The following is a 24,800-nucleotide window of genomic DNA, read 5'->3' as shown; positions in this document are numbered from 1 at the left end:
CACAAAGCAGGAGCGCCTCCACCCAGAGTCTCGGACCATCCACCACTCTGTCCCAGACCTGTGGGTGCCTCCCTGCCAGCAGCCCACACTGGGGCCACCGCCCTCCTCCCGTGTCTGGGCGGGGCTCCTGCCCAACCCCTCGCTGGGTGCACATGCTCGCCCTTCCCCACCCCAGGTCACCAACCCCTCCCACATGCAGCCCTGCATTTCCTTCCCTTTTCCATTCCTGTGCCTTTTTCTTGTTCCCTTTCTGTATTTGTTTCTCCTCTTGGCCTGTCTGCATGCAGGCCTGCCTTCCTCTCCCTCTCCTTTCTTATCCCCTCCTATCATATACCATCCTACCCCGGGCCTTGCAGCTGCCTGAGCAGAGGGCGGGGACGCAGCCTGCTGATCCGGTCATGACATGATGCTGTAACAGATAGTTTGCATATTTCTCTATTATCAGTATAGATGATACTATACATGTCATTATACATTTGACAAAAACTCATAGAATTCATAACATCAAGAATGATCCCTAATGTAAAGTATGGACTTTGGGTGACTATGCTGTGTCACTGTAGGCTCACCAACTGTAACAAATGTACCACTCTATTTGGAAAAGTTGACAGTGGGAGAGGCAGTTTGTTTGTAGAGGCAGGGGGTATATGGTATGTGAACTCTCTGTACGTTCCTGTCAATTTTGCTCTGAATCTATAACTGCTCTACAAAATAAACTTTTTAAAAAGAATTAGTTTATGAAACTGAATTACATTTTATGCCCAGGTTAAACAATGTGATTTTACCACTGAAATAACCAAAGATAAAGTTATATATAAATTGACTAATGCTAATGTTCTTTAAAGATATCTGTCAGAGTTTATAAACCAAGAAAATTGGAACTAAATCCTTCATTTGATGAGTACTGGATGCAGTAGCAGTACATACAGGGTGGGGCAAAAGTAGGTTTACAGTTGTTCATATGGAAAATAATACAATAATAAATAATAATGTAAGAATAATCTGTTTCATGTATTCATAACTGTAAACCTACTTTTGCACACCCTGTATGTTAAGCTCTCCTCTAAGCACACAATATGATACTTATTATCATAATAAAAACTATCTACTCAGAGAAATTATCACAAAAAGATGTCTTATCTAGTGTAGAAATGAGTGGAACTAGTGGTCTATTATGTTATTGATACAAGGACCCAGTATCCCCATAGTTTATTGCCAACATCCTTTGATGAATCAGCAGAATTGGCAACAGATCCCTATTGATCAGGACTTCACATTTACGTTTACCCCAATCTTGCAGGGTCAACCTGGTGCTGAGAGACAATTCTCCATGGTCTCTTGAATTGCCACACGTCTTGTGAGTACAGGCACTGCCTTTATTCTAGAATATATTTTCAAAAAAGTTTGCACAGTTAACAGCCTTGGAAGACAGAGATAGAGTCTCCCTCCAAAGCAAAGAGCAGGCTTGCTTACTGTCCAGTAAAATAGACACAATCTCTTTCTCCAGGGCACAGGTATGCTTACTGCTCATTGTTAAGATTCAGGTTTCCTAAGATCAGGGTTCCTCTCCAATAACACAACCCACTGCAAGTGCAGGTGTCATCTAACCCTCTTCACATTGCCCTGTGGAAACTGGAATGCAAGGAAGCAACATAAATGCTGAAACTCTGTGTACTGCTATTGCTGTGATTAAAAAACTGTCCTTCATATCTGACTCAGGAGTCTTGTATTTCCAAGAAGTGGTGGCAAGCTCACTTGCTTGTTTGCAAGTTGGTAAAATGTCAGCCCCTATGTCATGCTCCACAAGTGGTAGAGTGCTATACTTGATACCTTTTATTGAAAACATATGTTAAGTCACTAATGATCAAATATTCATAAGCTAAACAGAGGTTCAACCAACATTTTATTCTGCCAAAATGAATCCTTTCCTCACCTAGTAGAGTATCATTACCTTCACATTAAACATGACAGAAAAAGTATTTAAATGGAATGTTTAAGTTCTTCAACCCTCTTGGCTTCTCTGCCAAGTGTGGAATATAAAGTCACAAGTACATAATGAAAAAATAAACACAAAAGTTAAATGATAAACATTTATTCAGTATATTATTTAATTTCCACAACTGGTATTTTGCTACAAGGTGGACTGACTTGTTTCTAATGAAATACCAACTAAACAGCTTTGCAATCCCTAATACATCATTAAGATCACTAGAATTAAGCATTTTAAAAATGTACTGAATGGAAGGCCTGATACCTTTTTCTTATGTGAGGTCTAAATTAGAAGGTTATTTGAAAAAAAGAAAAGTTAGGCAGCAACCACCATAAAGTCTGAACCATTGTGTACATCTCTACTACATAGTAAATTTTAAAACAGTAGTTAGCTTTAGAGAAAAAGGGAGGGAAAACCTGAATACTATATGGTTTTGATAGTTTTCATACATTTTAAAACATTTTTAATCAAAGAATTTTATGCTTTTCACTCACATCATTTCTTTTCCTAACCTACTGAAATAACTATGAATAGATTAATAAATTTGTTTTAACTGCTTTACTTACAGTTTTCTGGCTTGGATCCCAACTCTTCTACTGATTGCATGCTGTGAATCTCAAATCCTTCAGGGTATTCTGTTTTATTGACAGTCTTATTGTCCACATAAATGATATGTTTAACACAATTGATGTCTAGCAATGCAGTCTGTTGAGCAGAAAGAAAATTCAGTTATTAAATATGGGCCTGCAGTAAACTCAATTACTGAACATTTTCCCGTCCTGTCAGATAACACTACCATGAATTAAAAGAAAATGTAATACGTACCTTAAGTTTACTTTCCAGAAGTTCAACACTAGTAATCAGATAGGCAGCCTCGGATTCATTTAACCCATGAACTACAGCTTCACTGCCAAGTGTGGCATATAAAGTCACAACTACATAATGAAAAAATAAACACAAAAGTTAAATGATAAACATTTATTCAATATATTATTTAAATCAGCCTTTAATGATAGGCATACTCACAGATGGAAAGATATTTTATAATTTAACTTGACTTCACAGTCTTTGCTATATTACACTTCAATCTTGCCTCAAATTTCCTGATACAGTATTCCAAAATTTTCCTCACAAATTCGCAGAATTCTAACTTTCTAAACCTGAGAAAATCCAGAAATACAGGAAGTGCCACAATTCGTCAAAAATAGGTCATTAAGATGGTCAAGGCCAATAGGTTCTGGCTGAACTTCTAAAAAAATTCTCAGATACATTTTACATTCAATAATATTTTATATTCATTTCAGGTGTACAGCATAGTGGTTAAACAATCATATACTTTACAAAAGTGTTCCCTCTGATATTTCCAGTAACTTACTGGCACATACATAGTTATTACATATCATATTATTGACTATATTTCCTTTCCTATGAAGTATTTTACATCTTCATGACTATTTTGTAACTACCAATCTGTACTTCTCAGTCCCTTCACTTTTTCGTACAGTTCCCCAATCCCCTCCCCTCTGGCAACCATCAGTCTGTTCTCTGTATCTATAAGTCTGTTTCTATTTTGTTTGTTGATTTATTTTGTTCTTTAGATTCTACATATAAGTGAAATTTTTTTCTTTCTCTGACTGACTTTGGTTAGCATAATACCCTCTAGGTCCATCCATGCTATTGCAAATGGTAAGATTTCATTCTTTTATATGGTCTGGCTGACCTCTCAATGAAGGTCAGAGCTACTCCAGCAAGGGCTCCCCTGTGATACACACTTTCATTGGTCATAGTGCCAAAGAAAGGTTAAGTCCTTGAGAATCCTCACATTTTGAGGATATCAAGTCAGAAGATAGGCCATAAATCATTTTCTCACTCCTTCTAAGAAGCTTTCTCTGTGGGTCTCATGTCCACACTGATTGGAGATCTCTAAGCCTAAATTGGAGTGGACAGGGAGATCTACTCTTTAGGATCTAACAGACAAAGAAAACATAAACTGAAACCCAGAGTAGTCAGAATCAGAGGACATCTGCTAAACTTAGATAGGCTTGGAAATTCAACTCTAGGCTGGTAACCAAAACAGCAACATGGTTAAGAACTGCTACTTTTCACAAGCTGTTGATTGTTAAAGTTGGGTGATGCATATATAGGGGATTATTTTCATATTATCTATTTTTGTTTGTTTGAAATACAAACCCTTGATTCTTACACCACACCTATAGTGTTCTATTTCATTAACAAATAACTGAGTGCTGACACTGTTCTGGGCTATTAATAATTAAATATAATTTATTGAACAATGGCTAAAGAAATATACTCAATTTTACTTTCTGGACAACATAATCTAATGCCAGTGCAATCTGTCACATGCTTATTTCACAAGTAAAATGGAAAAAGTACAATAAGAGACCTTGAAGTGAAACAATGAACTAGAATTATCTGAAGGAATGATTTTTTGTGATTATTTGTGGGTCACTTCCTAAAAAATGCCCCCAAACCCCAAATCTTTCAAGTACAATTCACTTCCAATTAAAAAGTAAAATTCTAAATTCTATCCATTGAGCAGCCAAATCTCATACTAGCTCTTACAAGTTATTAACTTTAACAGGAATTGTCAGATATCTTTTAACTATGTTACATGTTGTTTTACAAACATAATTTAGGCAGATAAATGACTAAAGGACACCTACTTTGAAAAATCAAAGATCTGAAGACAGTTTCACATGTAAACAAAGCCCTCTCTCTCCCCCTCCAAAAACACAAGGCACTTACGAGGAAAGTTGTACTTAAAGCAGGTCTGTGCTGCAATCATCCATTCGGCCCTGGTCTCACAGAAAATGGCAATAGTGCTCTTTGGGTTTAATCCCAATGCAGTGAGTCCACTACCAAAGTTATTCACTCGGCGGTTCACTTCAAGATAGTTCATCCATTTTAGTTCACAAGAATTAACTGTTAAAAATGAGACATTCTCTAATATTAGTACATTTGTCTAAGCAAGCAATTAAAAATTATTCAAAGTATGAAACTTTAAAGTTGCCCTGAAGTGAATATACAGAAGCTATGGGGACCTTCAGAGATTTAGTTACACAGCACCAGAATGGAATGCAATGATATTTATTTTTTAAAGCTTTTTTTTTGTAATGTATTTTTATTGATTTTAGAGAAGAAGGGGGAGGGAGAGATAGAAACATCAATGATGAGAGGGAATCATTGATTGGCTGCCTCCTGCACACCGCCTATAGGGGATTGAGCCCACAACCCAGGCATGTGCTCCTGGCCGGAATCAAACCCGGGACCCTTCAGTCTGCAGGCCAACACTCTATCCACTGAGCCAAACCAGCTAGGGCAGGAATATTTAAAATGCACTTGAGCCTTAACCGGTTTGGTTCAGTGGATAGAGTGTCGGCCTCTGGACTCAAGGGTCCCAGGTTTGGTTCCGATCAAGGGCATGTACCTTGGTTGTGGGCACATACCCAGTAGGGGGTGTGCAGGAGGCAGCTGATCGATGTTTCTCTCTCATCAATGTTTCTCTCTATCCCTCTCCCTTCTTCTCTGTGAAAAATCAATAAAACATATTTTAAAAAATAAATATATAAGATAAAATGCACTTGACTTATGATCAAGTAAAATGTACCCCCCCCCCTTAAAAAATAAAAAACTCAATAACATTTTACCTTCTTAAACACCTTTCCATTTGGCTGCATTTCATTTTCTTCACTTAGGATTTCCCTGGTCCCAAGGCTGTCCTTCTTCCCAAACTTGGATATGGCGTGATCAAATAGTTTATCAAGAGTGTCTGCTCCAGGGATGTCTATGACAGCTAGTGAGTCGAAGTGCGTGACAGAGCGATATGGACTTCCAGGTTTGTCTGAAGTGGGCTTAGCTTTTATTCTCTTTGCCATGGCGTTTTTCTTCTTGGCATTGGTAAGAAAATACCATGGAATAAATATAAGGGCACTGTATATTGTTATTAACAAGTGGATAGGCAGCAAAATAATGGTGGGCACATTTAGCTTAAGATTCATAGTTGCAAGGCTTCTAAAATGGTGTTTAATTCTTGTTATTCTTTGGCTTCAAAAAGCCTTATTTTGCTGAAGAAGGCAATAATGGAAGCAGCAGTAAGAGTAGCAGTATAGCCAAGGCAGTTTAATTTCAATCATACAAATAAAAGTTAGTAATCTTTGGAAGCCGACAATAAAGTACACCTGTAGGTGAAGACAATGAGCCAGACAGAGAGCAGGAAAAAAGACAAAAACAAAAACAAGAGTATTAACAAGTTGATAGCACCATTGATTTAAATATTCAGGTCTTTAGTTTATATAATTGATTTGATACAGAAAGCTGAAATAACTGGTATGAAAACTGGCATTTCCTATGTTAATTATTATTGCCATAAACTTCTGAATTTACTCTTTCCTAGGTTTTTAGGTATAAATGATACTCTGTGCATCATTCTGTGAGTTGAATAACACTATTTAATACTTACACGAATGCATGAATATGATATATAAGTTTGGCTAAACTTTGGGTGAGTAGGGATGCCAATAATGAGTTTCTCTTAAATATGTATATGTAAATCAGAAATATGTATATGTAAATCAGATTTAAATCAGATTTGGTTTTATAGCCAAAAGGGAAAACAATCCATCATTTTAGGCTTATTTCTTATAGATCAACAAGAACTCTTTTTCTGAGTTCTTCATTAAGGTAAATTTCTCAGATAATGCTATTCACTGTCTCTTATCCCCCAAAATTAGAGCAATACAATCATAAAACCATTTCCTAAGTGTCCATTTTGTGCTCAAAATTGCACCAGTTGCATATTTTTGTGACTATAGATGAACCAGTTGCATTCCAGAGGCAGGACTGGTAGTATTAAGTCTGAAGTAGTGTAAGTCCTGGCAAATTAACACTTATGAGGCAATCAGCACACCAGATAGAGCGAGCATTTTTCAAACTCTTTTGAGAGGAGGAGGATGCAGCTAAACCATTTCTTCAAATAAAAACACTTGCAGACTGCCCTGATATAAAACTAAAGTGGAATTGCTTTGGCTGAAGCAAGGATTGGGAGTATCCAGAGTCTCACCCTGAACTTCCTAGAACTCTACTCCCAAGGTAACCACTGAAACATTTCCAATGTAAAGCCCTACAGAAATATACAAGTGCTATGTTGTGCAAGAAAAGCAATACACGTAATTGGAGTTCAGAGGAAGTACAAATGGCCAAGAGTAACTAGTGGAGGATCTGTGGAAATTAGACTTAAGCTGGACCTTGTGTTGGGGATCTGGAAATAAAGGATAAAAATGGAGGGCATTCCCGGTAGGAGAACAACATGAAGATACAGATGTAGAAATGAAAAGACTTTGGGAGAGTGGAGAGTGCCAATAATATGGACACTAGCCCGACTGAGGCACAGAGTATACGTTGGCTAAGTGGGCTACAATGGTACAGAATCTGACAAATCAGGCAAAGCTGTTTTGATTTGATTAGGCAGAAAACGGAAGGTCACTGCAGGTCAGAAGAACAGTGGCAATTGGAAAGGAACTGCAGAAACAGCCTTCAGGATACTCTTTTAGGGAGTGTGCCTTTAGCTGAGAAAGCTATTTTGGTGAGTGAACGTGTATTTTAACCATAAAAATTAAAATATTACTTCACTTGGAGACAAATTGAAGCTCATCCTTCTGCAAATCTTGTGGAAACAGACAGGCAGACTACTGACCCCAGGGTAGTTGTTTGTTTTTTACACCAATTACTATAAAATGGTAGCTTAATTCTGCCTCTGCTTTTGTTTATTAATTGAGTGTGGTGAAATGAACAAGAAACTTCAAGTGAAAAGACCTGGGTTTCAGTCCCCATCTTGTTCACTAACTGGCTGTATAACCTTGAGCAAAGCCAGCTGTCTCAGCTTAAGGTAAGACTAGATCAATAGCCCTTACTTAGAGGTGAGAGATCCCTTTGAGAATCCAGTGAGAACTATGAACCCAATTCCCCTAAGAAAAATATGCAAAACATTACACACAATTTCAGGGGAATCCCTGAAACATATCCATGAACCCCAAAGGGTGACACCAACTCTAAACTAAGAATTTCTGACCTAGATGATTTCCTGGTGCCCTTCCAACTTCAAATTTTGTTATTTTTCCCTCCCTAAAAATACTCTCAGTCTCTCTCAGAAGTCTGGTCATTCATTTCTTTAAGAAAAGGTATGTCAAATGTCTATCACAGAGCCTGGTCCTCAATATGCAAGATCCCCTCTAACAACCCTCTCCTTCATCAGACATTTCATGACTACCCAGATCAACAAATCTTTCCATTCTCTAATTTCCTACACCACTTGAAATGTCAACCACTCATTCTGATCCTTGATTGTACCATCATTTCCAAACATCTAAGCACCCAATCACAGAGCATAAGCCAGTAGTTCTCAAGTCTATCTAACACAACACCTCTTTCTTATACCAAATACTTTATAATATCCCCTAATAAACGTTAAAAGATACAGATAATCTATCTAAACACACACAATTTTAAAAATTCCTTCCTGTTATTATAAAGGACTATAAAAATTAAGTTAAACTAAAATAATATTTGTTTCAACATATAAATTCTCAGGGACAATACTAGAAAAAAAAAGTCTCCAATTGAAGAAGTGCCCCTAAGAGGTGAGTACCACCTCATTCTCATTTCAGAAATTGTCAGACTTGGAGCTGAAGACATAAAAAGAAGTAGAAGGCAGCTTTTGAAAGGCTTTATAATCTAGTTGGATTTAAACTGTACTGTATTGCCCTGACCGGTTTGGCTCAGTGGATACGTCAGCCTGCGGACTGAAGGGTCCTGGGTTTGATTCCAGTCAAGGGCATGTACCTTGGTTTCGGGCACATCCCCAGTAGGGGGTGTGCAGGAGGCAGCTGATCGATGTTTCTCTCTCATCGATGTTTCTAACTCTCTATCCCTCTCCCTTCCTCTCTGTAAAAAACCAATAAAATATAAAAAATAAAATGTAATGTATGTTTTTTAGTCATTTATGTTATTATATATGCTTAATATTTTATACATGTTTACCTTAAGCCTTGGAGGTAGGGAAATGTTTTCTACTTAAATTATCATAGTATAGAGAGTCTCACACACACACACACACACACACAGTAGTCAGGGCTCAAAGAACATTCAAGTGAGGAGACATCAGATATATAATTTAGTCCAAAGCTTTTCTAAGTATTTCTAGTGTAGTGACATTCATTCATCTGAATACATTTTTATATGGATATGAAAATACAAATATAGATAAAAGTAAAAGGCAGAGCTTCTTTGGTGGTTGAGGCTGTGAAAGCCCCTGAAGGGATTCCTTGGAACCTCCAGTTCAGCTGAATATTTTAACCACTGATATTGTCTGATCCCTTATTTCACAGAGAAGCAAACCAGGGATAGTGCAAATTATAACAGAGGCCCATCTCCAATTCTGGTGCTGTTTCAAGCCCACCAGCTAGCCTCTGTTCAGTTTTGCCTATCATCTTAAAATCCTTCCTTGTCAAAAGTTTTCCAGGGTTATACTCACATCTACTGATCAATTCACTTAAAAGTAAGATTTGAACACCTAATATGTGTAAGTTTAGAGCACTTAATACAAAGATGAGTAAAGCATGCCCTGCATTCTATGTATGCATGTACATGTGTTCATATATATGGGAGGGGCCAGGACATTAGTTCACAAATATATAAGATAGAATGTGATAAATGCCATAAGAGAAAAAAGAACAAAATGCTAAATATATTCAAGGGTGGGGGGAATTGTACCCAGTTTGGGGGGGAGGGGGAAGAGATGAGGGAGAAAGTAGAACCATCCAGAAAGGTTTCACACAAAAAAACAACATAGCATTTGAAGTGGGTGTGAAGGATGCCTATGTTTTCAAAAGGAGAGGGTGATGATTAGGAAATGAGGACAGTCCTATCAGACAGAACAAATGGATGAGCAAATTAATGCAGCAAAACAGTGCAGTATGTACTGGAAATGAAGCAAGTAGTGTAGCAGATGCTTTAATGCTCTCCGTGTAAAGTGCTACTCCACTTTTATGAACTGAGCAAGGGGTAAATTGAATTGTTCCAGAGTCAACTTTACTAGATTACAACTATACTCTGAGAGGCACATGCATATGTAGGTGGTAAATGGGCTGAACAGTTAGGAGATCTGGGTTCTAACCCCCGTGTCTGCTATGAAGTGTGAGTCTGAAAAAGTTATATGACCTCTCACTGAAAAGCTCTGTATCAGTGGCACCATAAGAAAAGAGGAATACTACTTGTAGTAGCTACTGCATGGTATTGTTGATGGAATCCTTCATTTTATCCAGCTTAAATTCCATGGCCAATAATAATCAGTCCCTGGAATATACTCAACAGTCTTGCCTCCCTCTTTGCTGTACGTAGCGGATAAACCATGACTTGGTTAAGCCCAGTTCTCTACCCAATCAGCACCTATATCCAACACAGCTGAATTTCACTGGAGAAAAACTTGACTGTGCTGAATGTCCCCCTTTAAATTTGTGATTGCTCCCTCAAGTGGGCGATACTGCACTGCACTAGTCCATGCACTGGCCCACTCTCCAGGGTTTCATGCCTTCTTCTCTCCCCAGAATGCCAATATTCTCCCTGCATCCTCATTCTAAGCTGCCAACCTGGCTCACTATTTTGCTGAGAAAACTAAAAAAAAAAGTCAGAAAAGAAATTCCATACACTCCCACTGCCCACCACTGCATCTGCCCACCTACTAAGCATATGTGGCCACATGCTCTTTTCACTCCTGTGACTATAGATGAACTGGTGAGGCTCTCAGGTAAGGCCAACCCCCTTCACTCATGCATGACACCTTGTCATACAATAAAAACCTGGAGGTTCTGCTCTATGGATTCTTCCAGGGATTCTCCCCACTCTTGCCTCACTGATTTTTCCTGAATTGTTCCCATCAGCATTTATAATGGGCTATTATTTCTTTCATTTAAAAAACCATTCCTTGAGAGCTGATGGAGGCCAAACTGGGAAGGAGCAGGCCAATATTCCTCACCCTGCCGCCACGGTGGCTACCTTGTCTGGAAGGTCATCTGGTCTAATTAGCATATTACACTTTTATTATTATAGATCAGCCAGAAAGGGGCAGGACATCATCTTTAGTCATGGAATAGTTGACTGTTCATGATGTTTACCATTCTATATGGAAAGCATATTAATAACCACTTATTGAGCATTTACTATGGGCCAGGCACTGTGCTCAATCCTATGCATATATTATTTTATTTAATCCTTCAGAAAACCCCTTTAAGGTAGTATCCTCATTTTACTGCTGATGTAACAGTCTGAGACAGATTAAATAATTTGCTCAAGATAACATAACTAAGTAGGGATTTTTGACTCCAGTCTGCCTGATTGTAAAGTTCATGTTTTCAGCTACATTGTCTATGACCCTAGTCATACTGGTATAATCTAAATTGGTAAGAGTGACAAACTTTGTATATAAAGAAATCTTGGCAACAATTTTGAGCACTGATCTGTCCTACAAATCAATGTAGTTTTTTTATATACATCTGTCTGCTCCTTGTAAGTTTTATTTGACTCAAATTGGGGGGTGGGGGAGTCCTTTTATATGTCAAGTAAGTTCTAGAAGTTTTAGTGGAAAATCAAATGCAATTTATTTTTTGGTTTTGAGGCCAAACTTAATAGTAACTATTTCATTCCAGTTACTTCAAAAGTTCTGAGATAGTTAGGCTAAACGCAAAAAGCATTAGTGATACATTAAGCTCTAGTATACAAAGGAAACAAATACTACATACTGATTAAAGTCCAAATTTAAAAGAAATCATCATCCCCAGAAGCACATGACAGCTATATCATCAATTTAAGAATGATAGAAACTAATAAACTGAAGTCATATAAGGCCAAGACAATTTCAGAAGTTTTAGGAAATGGACTAAAGGTGCAAGCAAGGACCCAGGCACCTGCCAAGCTGAAACACGCAGTATGGACAAATTAATCTGTCCTTAACATAAGACTTTATAAAAGTGTAAAAAATATCTATTTGAAAATCAATGCTTAACTATGTAAGTGCTACTTCAAGAAATTACATTTTTCAATTCACACATCATTAAAGGGTAATTTACCCAATAAAGAGGTAATTCGTTAGCCTTCTGAAAAGATTAGGATTGAATCATAAAACTATTATAAAAGTTTCAAGAGATTAAACAAATAACATACATATCGCACTTGTACTTTAAAATAGCATATTTCTCCACAGATGTTGCACCACCAAGACTTTTGTAAAGGATGGAGTGCTTTTTTCAAAATCCTATTTTCTTTCACACATTATTAAAAAGTTCCAAATCATTTTAAAATGTACAGGATAAGGTTCAAATACTATGTTAAAAAAAAGAATGGCTGCATTTGGTTAATAAAATCAAACTTTATAGAAGCTATATTACAATATAATTAATTTTATATTAATAAAAACTTAATATTTTAAGAAAATAAAAGGCATTGAGAGTAGCTAGCAAGATCTTTTGCTATCAGTCTACAAGACTGAATAATCATGTGACATTTACTTCTGTCTGATCCTTGTAAGTCTTATCTGACTCAAATTGGTAGACCAATATAATCACTATGAAATAGCTTATATAATCAAACTTTAAACCCAATAATTATAATAAATTTGAAAACTATAATAAATACATCCATTTATTGTTATAATAAATTATAATAATACACTTGAAAACTGAAAAACAAAATAAAAACTTAGGGTGAATAATATAGATGCCCTGTATCAACACATTGCACCTGTGCCTAGCTATTTTGACTGGAAGTATCTAACAACTATGACTGATCTTTGGATGCATCTCTAACAACGATTAGCCAAACCTGTTTACTTCATCACCTGGAGAGATAGTAATTGCTGAAGCTGCCATCCTGCCAGTCTCTTCCCAGCTTTTCCCAGAGAAGCAAGCACCTTAGCTGCCATATTGAAGATGATCTTTCGTACTCTAAGTACAAGTTCCCGCCCATAATGCCTTTAAGAACTTTCCAGTAGGCATCAGATAATGTTTTTTCTAGGTCACAGAATGGTATAATTGGGATCTTATCTATCTGTGTTGAAATTAGGCAATCTATGAGACAGTGTTGCTGCCTATAAACATCCCACACACTGTGTGCATGTATTTCCTTATTTCAGTGATCACAAAATAATTTTTTAATATGGAACTTTCTAAAGTTGGGAGTTAATTATAATCCAAAGCTTATATTTAAGGAATTTTGAGGATAAATTATGCTAGAAGTGGTACCTACTGACAAACATGATGTTACAACCCAACTTTATTAGACATCATGAAAAGAGAGAAAACTAAGTTCTGGGAGTTATATGTTTGGTGAGAAATATAAAGGTTTCAGTGCTATAGACGGGAAGCAGATAGCACAATGTTGTGTTCAAGTAACATTTATTTTATTGTTATAATTGTTCTATTTTATTATTATTTATTGTTGTTAATCTCTTACTGTGTCTAATGGATAAACCTTATCATTGGTATGTATGTATAGAAAAAACACAGTATATATAAGGGTTTGGTACTAACTGTGGTTTCTGACATCCACCAGGGGTCTTGGAACATTTCCTCCGTGAATAAGGTAGGACTACTGTACAGAGTATATCTATCTATTGTCATCTTACCTATTTATCGTAATGCAATAATACAACTGTGGGCTACCAACCATAAGTGCAAGTTCAAAAAAATAAATCTGTCACTAGCAGTAATAGTGCCACATGATTTACTCTCTACATTTGTTAGAGGAGGTGCCAGTTTAATAGGTTAGCTCTTTGTTAATGTTGTTTCCCGGTCCTTCATACTGTTAAAAATCATACAACCATGTAGTCTTAAACCATTTCTTACAAAATGACCTAATAAACCACTGAACTGAGTAAGTCAGCTACCTGGCCAGCATAATGTGAAACTGTATCATGGTTTAAAAATAAATTTTAAAAAAAAGCTCACTCTGCTCTTCAGTATTAAATACACCTTATAAATGAGACTAATAAAAGAACTCAAAAATGGATAAATCTGTTGAAGATGGAAATCTTATGGCCCATTCAATCAACCCTCAAATATTAGTACTAGCAAAGAAGAGAACACAGATATTCCAAGGCAGCAGGTAACTCAAAATGTATTTATATTCTTAACATTTCATTATGGGTGTGTCTGATGTTTCAGAAATTAAAGAATTTTTTAATTAAATTTATTAGGGTGAGATAATTCTTAACTAAAAAAGGAAGTTATATCAAGCCCATTATAAGTAGCCATTAGAGAGGACTCCTAGAGTTCATGTCTCCATGTTAGGAGTGGGGAGATATTTTCCACTATCTTCTCTCCCTTCATGTCCATTTCTTTACCTGGCCTAGGCATGCTTCACTAAGGTGAGTGAGGCAAGGGAGATAATTAGGTATTTCTGTTTTGAAGTGTATTTTGGAATAGCCAAGGCAAAGGTTTGCCAATGGAGTCTCTAAATTGTCACAGACACTCCAAAGTGGCTATAAACTTCTAAAAACACTGGCAAGATGTTCCTGCTAATGGTTTTGCTAACTCTTACTCTAAACCTTGGTAGCTTTTTCTTATACATTTAGGTGGGCTGCAGGTCAACTGCTATAGATGTTTACTAAAAGAGAGGGGAAGAGGGAGAGGGAGAGGGAGAGGGAGAGGGAGAGAGGGAGAGAGGGAGAGGGAGAGGGAGAGGGAGGCACGAGGAAGCAAGCAGACTCTCTGTGGGTAAATAAGTTAACTTTAGAAGCCTGAAAACTACTGCCCTCATAAAGACACCATTGTCTTTTTCCCAAAGGAAATGCTAACCTTATTGATATCGTGCCTCCTTTGTCAATGACAGGGTAGTATGTTGCCTAAGTAGCTGAATTCAGAGACAGCTAATTCTGGCCTGCTGATGAAAACCTTTGGTCATATTTAAGATTTTTCTAATGCAGGCTAGTAAGTAGACTTTAGTGATAGAAGAATATTAATTCTTTCTAATTTCTTTACACTTGAATTTCAAAATTAGTTACCAGCACATACAAACTAGTAGATTTTTTGTTTCAACTTCATAACCTATTATAATGAAAGCAATTCTCAGAAGACCAGAAATACGAGAGAGGCAGCATTGTATACAGGGTTTTGATCCTGGTTCAGCAGCTTGCTGAGCTATAATACCTGAAACAAATTAAATAATTGCTCATCTGTTTCATCATCTACAAAATGAGAAAGTTGGATTCAGATTTTAAGATCACAGACCAGTAAAAAATTTATTAAGAAAGAAGGATGGTGAAGGGAATAACATAGCTGTCAACTTTTTGCCAGGTATGAACATTATAAACAAAATACCTACCACTTACTATCACAATCATTTCATAAAATAAAGACATGTTTAACTCCCCAAAATTAGAAGACTATATCTAATAATAAGAAGCAATCCTTCAAATGGAAAAAAAATTAGCTTTAAAAAACTCATGGCCTATTGTCCTTATTTTCCATGCTTCACCATGGATCAGTAAAAATTCTTCACTGACCAGCACTGGTCTAAAAATCAATGTTTGAGAACTCCTAGACTAGGTAATTTTCAAGGTCCAAGGCTCAAACACTATGATTCTAAATTTAGGTAATTTGTTGTATTTCTTTTATTCTATATTATTGTCTAGAATAGGTGCCTCTGTGAAGCATAGTGCTAGTACTTAAATTTTTGAAGATCAGAAATATAATTAGTTTAAGAAATAGTAACTAGAGTAAGCTTCAATTTAATGGAGGAAAGTGTACACTACACAGATGTAACTTCATCAATAATAATGAACCATTCACTGGACACTTACCATTAAGCCCATTTTACAGATGAGGAAATTGAGACAGAGAAGCTAAATCGTTTGCCAAAAGCACACACAGCCTATAAGCCTAAGTAGATTGGAAGTGCAATCTGCTACTCCGTTTTTTTAGTATTACTCAAAGAAAAATATTTTATTTAGATATTAATTATCACTTCTCCTTTTATAAATTAGTGACAGGTGATTTGAATCTTAGGCGTTGTACTGGGTAAAGTTTTCTTATTACTTTTCCAAATGCTGCCTTTCTTTTAACACAAACATAAATATTGGCAGGGTTTTTCCACTATAAAAATAGTCAAGATACCTGTTATTATGGGCAGTTAATTTTCTCCAAAAGCTGATATAATTGCAAGTTTAGAATTTTTAAAGAACAAATACTTACAGATTACCTCTTTTCCTCTTAAGAAGAACACGTGTATTTTTTCGCGATTTCAATCTGCAATAAGAGACAACATTCATGGGTACAATGACACGAAAAAAAGAATCCCTTAAAAAAAACCTCAAGTGCTGTTACATATTACCTGTGCACCTTGGATCATGATAAGCCATGTACCAAAAGAAAAACAAGAAATGACTAGAGATGAGTGTCTAAACTGGAAGTAGTGCTATTAGGAATTCAGAAAAGTAACTAAGCCTGACTCTAAGAAACAGCAGTTCAAATTCTGTGAGCAAATAGCAAGATTAAAAAATAAGCAGAGGAACTGATAGACACTTTTTTCATATGCTAGTATATACAGATGGCCAACAGACATGAAAAGATGCTCAGCCTCACTAACCATCAGGAAAATGCAAATCAAAACCACAATGAGATAGCACGTCACACCTGTTATAATAACCATTATATATATAAAAAGACAAGCAATAATAAGTGCTGGCGAGGATGTGGAGAAAAAGGAACCCCACTTCTGGTGGGAATGCAGACTGGTGCAGCCATTGTGGAAGACAGTATGGAGTTTCCTCAAAAAGTTAAAAATGGAACTCCCATTTGACCCTGTGATCCCACTTCTAGGAATATATCCCAAGAAACCAGAAAACACCAATCAGAAAGGATATATGCACCCCTATGTTCATAGCAGCACAATTCACCATAGCTAAGATTTGGAAGCAAGCTAAGTGCCCACCAGCAGATGAGTGGATTAAAAAACCGTGGTACATCTACACAATGGAATACTATGCCGCTATAAAAAAGAAGGAACTTTTACCATTTGCAACAGCATGGATGGAACTGGAGAGCATTATGCTAAGCAAAATAATCCAGTTGGGGAAAGATAAATATCACATGATCTCACTCATATGTGGGATATAATGATCAACATAATTTGATGAACAAGAATAGATCCAGAGACAAATGACAGGGGAAGGGGGTTAGAGAGCAACCAAAGGACTTGTATGCATGCATATTAGCATGACCAATGGACACAGACACTAGGGTGATGGGGGCTTCCCTGGGATGGGAATGGCTGAGGGGGCCAATTGGGGGAAAATGAGACATATGTAAAATTTTAGACAATAAATAAATTTTTAAAAATAAGCAGAGGAACTGACAGACATTTTTTCAAATATATGCAGATGGCCAACAGACATGAAAAGATGCTCAGCCTCACTAACCACCAGGAAAATGCAAATCAAAACCACAATGAGATAGCACATCAAATCTGTTATAATAATCATTATTAAAAAAGACAAGTGATAATAAGTGCTGGCAAGGATGTGGAGAAATGGGAACCCTATGCACTTTTGGTGGGAATGTAAATTGACGCAGCCACTATGAAAAATAGCATGGAGGTTTCTCAAAATACTAAAAATAGATCTATCATATGATTCAGCAATGCCACTTCTGGGTATATATCCAAAGGAAATGAAAACAGGATATCGAAGTTATCTGCACCCCCTTTCTCACTGCAGCATTCATTCATAATAGCCAAGATATGAAAGCAGCCTAAGTGTCTGCCAACAAAAGAATGGATAAAGAAGATATGTCATACATATACAATGGAATATGATTCAGAAATGAGACAGAAGGAAATCCTGCCATTTGCAACATGTATGGAACTTGAGGGCATTATACTTAGTGAGATTTGCCAGAAAGAGAAAGACAAATATTGTATGATAGTACTTATATGTAGAATCTAAAAAAGCTGAAGGCATAGAAACAGAGTAGAATGGTGGTGACAAGGGGCTGGGGGTTAGGGGGAAAACATGGACATTTTGTTAAAGGGTACGAATTTGCAACTAAAAGATGAATAAGTTATGAAGATCTAATATATAGCATAGTGATTATAGGCAACAATACTATATAACAGCTTCAAAATTGCTAAGAGATTAGATATCTTAAATATCCTCACCACTAAAAAGAAGTGATAGTTATGTGACACGATGGAGGTGTTACCTAAAGTATGGTAGTAATCATCTACACTAATAAAAGAGAAACGTGCAAATTGGTGTCACTCTGCTATGCCCACCAGCCAATCAGAGTGATTATGCAAATTAACCCAACAAAGAGGGCGGTTAATTTGCATACGCAGGTGAGGAGCGAAGACTGAAGGCTTCAACTGCAGCGAAGCAGTGGAGAAGCCAAGCCTCACTGTGGCCGGACCAAAGGCCTGGGTCCTGGGTGCTGGAGGAAAACTGGTGCCAGTAGCCAGGGGAAGGAAGGCCTATTGTGCGAATCTTCATTCAACGGGCTTCTAGTATTACAATATATAAATGTATCAAAGTAACACAATGTATACCTTATACTTACACAATGCTATATGTCAATCATATCTCAATAAAAAATAAAATGCAAGAAGTTGTAGTCATGACCTTGATGGTTTTATTTGTACCCCTTATTCCTCCACAGTCAGAATAGGAGCTAAGTTCAGAGACACAGACAAAGGCTGACCACAGAAAAATAGTCAGTCATTCTCACCCCCAAATATCTGCAGGGACCCATTTTCCCATCAAAATAAAAAATGAAAAATTTCCTTTAAATAGTACAAGGCTCTTTCCAAATTAACACTGGTCTAGGTAGAAACCTAAAGATATTTTTATCCCCCCTCGAGGAATACACACATCAGTTTTGTGATGTTCTTCAAAATATATACACTATGAAGGTTTAGGGGTATGTTTGCAGTTGAGGATTAACCTATATTGGAATTTGCAAGAGAAAACTATTTACCATCTGAATACTCACAACCATATAATAAGGCCCTTCAGTGATTTGGTATTGCTTACATACATTCCAACACCCCTGGGGTTTCCTGGGCATGATATTATGATTCTGAAGAACTAAACTTTTATTTCCTTTCAGTAGCACTCAGTACTACTTGCATACGATTATGTGAATAACCCTTCAATTTTTTATTTTTTTTTATTTTTATTTATTTTTTTTAATATATATTTTATTGATTTTTTACAGAGAGGAAGGGAGAGGGATAGAGAGTTAGAAACATCGATGAGAGAGATCGATCAGCTGCCTCCTGCACACCCCCACTGGGGATGTGCCCGCAACCAAGGTACATGCCCTTGACCGGAATCAAACCTGGGACCCTTCAGTCTGCAGGACGATGCTCTATCCACTGAGCCAAACCGGTTCGGCCCCTTCAATTTTTTAAATCTGGATACTCCAACGCAAGTCCTAAAATTAACGTCCACACTAGCTGCTATTAGGACAGTTAATTTTCTCCTTTGTTACCACTAGAAGATTATACGAATGAAGGAAAGAATGATTTATAACCAGGCCTATTACTAACAGAGTATGCCTTTTGTTCTTGTTTAATAGAACTACTTTCCAACATCAAGTTACTATCCATAATCTACTTTTGGGGAGGGAGTGCTGGCAATAGTATCAGTACATGTGTGACTATAAATGGTTAAGACTACTTATAAATAGAAAGCATGCTATTTAACATTTTCTTTTTTTTATTAAATCTTTATTGTTCAGATTATTACATTTGTTCCTCTTTTTTCCCCCCATAACTCCCCTCCTTCCAGCTCCCACCCCACCCTCTGCCCTCACTCCCCACCCACTGTGTTCATCCATAGGTGCACGATTTTTGTCCAGTCTCTTCCCGCATCTTCCACACCCCTTTTCCCCCCAAGAATAGTCAGTCCATTCCCTTTCTATGTCCCTGATTCTATTATAATCACCAGTTCATTCTGTACATCAGATTATTTATTCACTTGATTCTTAGATTCATTTGTTGATAGATGCATATTTGTTGTTCATAATTTGTATCTTTACCTTTTTCTTCTTCTTCCTCTTCTTAAAGGATACCTTTCAGCATTTCATATAATACTGGTTTGGTGGTGATGAACTCCTTTAGCTTTTCCTTATCTGTGAAGCTCTTTATCTGACCTTCAATTCTGAATGATAGCTTTGCTGGATATAGTAATCTTGGTTGTAGGTTCTTGGTATTCATCACTTTGAATATTTCTTGCCACTCCCTTCTGGCCTGCAAAGTTTCTGTTGAGAAATCAGCTGACAGTCGTATGGGTATTCCCTTGTAGGTAACTGAGTTTCTTTCTCTTGCTGCTTTTAAGATTCTCTCTTTGTCTTTTGCTCTTGGCATTTTAATTATGATGTGTCTTGGTGTGGTCCTCTTTGGATTCCTTTTGTTTGGAGTTCTCTGCGCTTCCTGGACTTGGAAGTCTATTTCTTTCACCAGGTGGGGGAAGTTTTCTGTCATTATTTCTTCAAATAGGTTTTCAATATCTTGCTCTCTCTCATCTTCTGGTACCCCTATAATTCTGATGTTGGTACGTTTGAAGCTGTCCCAGAGGCTCCTTACACTATCTTCGTATTTTTGGGGTCTTTTTTCATTTTGCTTTTCCGGTTGGGTGTTTCTCGCTTCTTCGCATTTCAAATCTTTGACTTGATTCTTGCGCTCCTCTGGTTTGCTGTTGGGAGTCTGTATAATATTCTTTATTTCAGTCAGTGTATGCTTACTTTCTAGATGGTCCTTTATCACACCATTGAGGGTCTCATTAGATTTCCTGTACAACTCATCAAGTTTATCGACAGACTCTAGAAGCCTCTTGAGAGACCTCAAAAGTGTGGTTCTGAACTCAATATCCTCCCTTGATAGTTTTGTCCTGTTTCTTTGTCTCCGCATTTTTTACGCTTTCTTGGTACACCCCCTAGTGGTCTTTGTGCGCAGTCTTGTTGTAGTTAAGCCTTGATTGTTATAGTTAATACTAGAGGGATTTGACCTCCAGGCCGACTGGCTGTGCTAATCTAGCCTTTGCCTGAGGCTATCCGGCAAATGGCTCTGTGCAGGGCTTGGGCGGGGCGGGTCCCACGGGATCAACAGGGCGGAGGAGGGAGCAGTTATGGCTGCTCTCAGTCAGTCCCCAGGGGCTCTGCCTCTCTGCCCCAGCAACAGCTGCAAACCTCGGAGGGACCGTAGCCAGACAGTCCTGCTTCTCCTGTTTGAGTCTGGGTCCCTAGAGACTCGCCCAGATCTGGAGCTCTGAGTCTGAGGCTCCCTCCGGATTGAAACAGACAACCGCGCCCTCAGCCACCAGCCCGCGCCACGCGCACTCCGCACCTTAGTATTTTACTTCAGCACCGCGCCTCCTCTGGTTCTCGGTTCCTCCTAGTTGTAGAACTTCCATTCAGCCAGCCTTCCTGTGATTCTGGATGATGTCCGTTCCGTCTTTTAGTTGTATCTTTCTCCCAGAGGGCTAACATTTTATATTAACACAAAAGGAGGGTAACTTCATATACAGTCATGTGCTGCATTTAACAACATATCAGTCAACAGTGGACCACATATACAATGGTGATCCTATAAGATTATTATGGAGCTGAAAAATTCTTATTGCCCAGTGATGTTGTAACATCATGACTTAGTAGCACAATGTAATACTCACCTGTTTGTGGTGATACTGGTGTACACAAACCTACTGCACTGCCGGACGTATAAATGTGTAGCACATACAATTACATACAGTGCATAATACTTGATGATTGAAAGTACAGCATGTTACTGTACAAAATACCGTGAGATTAAATCAAGCACAAGAGAAAATGATACGAAGCTGCTGCCGGCATAACACAACATATTACTTAATTACTACCTGGTGGTATGAAAAAAAGAGATAATACATGATCTAGAGTTTATCATCTTTTAATTAGGGAATAAGGCAGTACTGAGAAAGCCTTATTCACTGAATGAATACCAGGGAGAAAAACAGCATCCGTGCAGTTAACAGAGTGATTAATGAAAAAGAAATACAAATCCAAACAACTTTAGAAAACCCTCATATTTTGACACAAAAAACAAACCATTAATGTGCTTAGTTTTTGCCCTCTCTGTAAATAAGTTAGTCTGTTAACCAACATTTTAAAAACATTCTTCAGAAGTAAAGTAAATACTAAACTTGTGATAGCATCTGTTGGAAATATTTCAAGCATGATGAATCTTCCTCCTCTACTTAATATCAAGGACCAATCTTAATAAATTTAAAAACAAATGTTTCAGAAATGAGTAAAAAAATATTAACAAAGCCCTAAGCACTTAATGTTCAAATCTAAAATTAAAATCTGGTGAGTCCCTTACAAAACATTTCCCTAAGCAATGGTCTTTTATAGGTCTTGTGTTAGATAAACATATATGTCATATATTGATAAGTAATAGTAGATGAAAACTACACTTAAAAACAAACTGTTTTTAAGACATTCATGATATCTCAATGAGCTGTTTAAAAAACTGAAACATTACAAAACATAAAATACAATGTGAAAGTATATTTTTTATTCAATCCTCTAGAAATAATAGCTTTGAAGACTTTGGTGGTTACTCTTGGGGACTTTTAAAAGCATATTTTAGCCCTAGCTGGTTTGGCTCAGTGGATAGAGCATCAGCCTGCAGATTGAAGAGTCCTGGGTTCGATTCCTGTCAAGGGCACATGCTCAGGTTGCAGGCTCAATCCCCAGTAGGGGGCATGCAGGAGGCAGCCAATCAATGATTCTCTCTCATCATTGATGTTTCTCTCTCTTTCCCTTCTCCCGTCCTCTCTGAAATACAAATATATATTTTTTTAAAATAATAGCATATTTTATTTTATTTTATTTTTTTTTTAAATATATTTTATTGATTTTTTACAGAGAGGAAGGGAGAGAGAGAGATAGTTAGAAACATCGATGGGAGAGAAACATCGACCAGCTGCCTCCTGCACATCTCCCACGGGGGATGTGCCCGCAACCCAGGTACATGCCCTTGACCGGAATCGAACCCGGGACCTTTCAGTCCGCAGGCCGTCCTCTCTGAAATACAAATATATATTTTTTTAAAATAATAGCATATTTTAATACAGATACACACAGGTTTGCAAGTTTTTTTAAAAAATGGCTCTCTTAGATGTCTTTCCATGCCAAAACACATAGATCTACCTAATAATTTTTAATAGTTCTATGGTATTCCATTGTATGACCATATCAAAATTAAGTCTAACCAATCTTTCCTATTGATGGACATACTGGATTTGTCTAATTTCTCATTAGGAATACAGCAATGAACATCCTTAGCAATATATTTATGCCAATGCTTCTATAGGATTCATTTCTAACATAATCGCTAGGTCAAAAGGGTATAACCATTTTAGATGTTAGTCTATTAAAATTGTCCTCCAGTACTAAAAGCAGAGATACCCTAGTTGATGATACGAGCACCCAGATCTTGGGTTTCCAATGACTATTTTCCAATAAAAGAAACCAAGGTTCGGTGGAGAACTAGTTGATTTCAGAGCCAGGGCAGGAAAAATGCAAGGTGAGCCTAGTATCTTCTGGTGTCAGAATGTAAGAATGTGCTTTAAAAAAATGAGGTCGTGTCAACAGGACACAGTGGCCAACCCAAAAGATCTCCCAATGATCAAAGCTGATACAATTTGCACAAAATAAATGATATTATGAGATTATATCCCAAAGAATAAAATAAATATCCAGGGGGCTATACTAATAAAAATAAATTATTGACTAAATGAATAAATAAATGAGGGAGAAGAGACCAATGTTCCTTACAGAAGAATTCTAATTAATTAATGTGGAAGGAATAAAGGCAATAGAAAATCTCCATTAGCACACCACAGTAATAATTGCTGCAGGCAAAATCCATCAATGGATGCTAACAGTGGTGAGTAAAAGTCTAAAGCTGAAATGGATATATTCATGGTCTCAAAACATCTTCCCCAGCCCTAGCTGGTTTGGTTCAGTGGATAGAGAATTGGCCTGCAGACCGAAGGGTCCCAGGGTTCAATTCTGGTCACGGGCATGAACCTCAGTTGCAGGTTCCTCCCTGGCCTGGGCCCCGGCAGGGCATATGCAGAAGGCAACCAATTGATGTGTTTCTCTCACATCGATATTTCTCTCTGTCTTTCTCTCTCTCTAAAAATCAATGGAAAAATATCTTCGGGTGAGGATTAAAAAAACAGTATCTTCCCAAAATACATATTAATATAACATAGTATAATTAATATTTATTAATTGCAAAGAGAAAAATTAAAACTTCACTGTAGTAAAACAGTTGACAATCACTTTAACCACATCATCAAGATTACCATCACCAGAAATAGGGCACACTGACATGATGTACATGACACTGAAAATGACACAACTTTGCTTCTTTGGTATTCTTGACCAAATTGCACAATCTAAATCTATCCATGAAAAAAAAACAAAAACCGCCCTAACCGGTTTGGCTCAGTGGATAGAGCGTCGGCCTGCGGACTCAAGGGTCCCAGGTTCGATTCCAGTCAAGGGCATGTACCTTGGTTGCGGGCACATCCCCAGTAGGGGGCGTGCAGGAGGCAGCTGATCCATGTTTCTCTCTCATCGATGTTTCTAACTCTCTATCCCTCTCCCTTCCTCTCTGTAAAAAAATCAATAAAATATTTTTTTCACCACCCCACAGCCAAAACATTAGATAAATCCAAATTAGGGACATGGGACAT

The 24,800-nt window shown here is 37.4% G+C and overlaps 1 protein-coding gene across 1 annotated transcript in view; it reads right to left on the bottom strand.

Moving 5' to 3' along the window:
- Positions 1 to 24,800, bottom strand: part of ACSL4 (acyl-CoA synthetase long chain family member 4) — an 83,172-nt gene that overhangs the window by 28,798 nt on the left and 29,574 nt on the right. The window contains exons 2-6 of the mRNA XM_014459440.2: positions 16,249 to 16,302; positions 5,652 to 6,189; positions 4,757 to 4,933; positions 2,816 to 2,925; positions 2,557 to 2,695 (exon numbers count right to left, since the gene is read on the bottom strand). Of these exons, the coding sequence (XP_014314926.1) occupies positions 2,557 to 2,695; positions 2,816 to 2,925; positions 4,757 to 4,933; positions 5,652 to 6,009 (784 nt within the window). The 5' untranslated portion in view covers positions 6,010 to 6,189; positions 16,249 to 16,302. The remainder of the gene's footprint in view (positions 1 to 2,556; positions 2,696 to 2,815; positions 2,926 to 4,756; positions 4,934 to 5,651; positions 6,190 to 16,248; positions 16,303 to 24,800) is intronic.

Source organism: Myotis lucifugus, unplaced genomic scaffold (genome assembly GCF_000147115.1).
Source record: "Myotis lucifugus unplaced genomic scaffold, Myoluc2.0 scaffold_2, whole genome shotgun sequence".
Taxonomy (NCBI): domain Eukaryota; kingdom Metazoa; phylum Chordata; class Mammalia; order Chiroptera; family Vespertilionidae; genus Myotis; species Myotis lucifugus.
The sequence above is the reverse complement of the archived record's forward strand: the minus strand, read 5'-3'. Positions and strand labels throughout refer to the sequence as shown.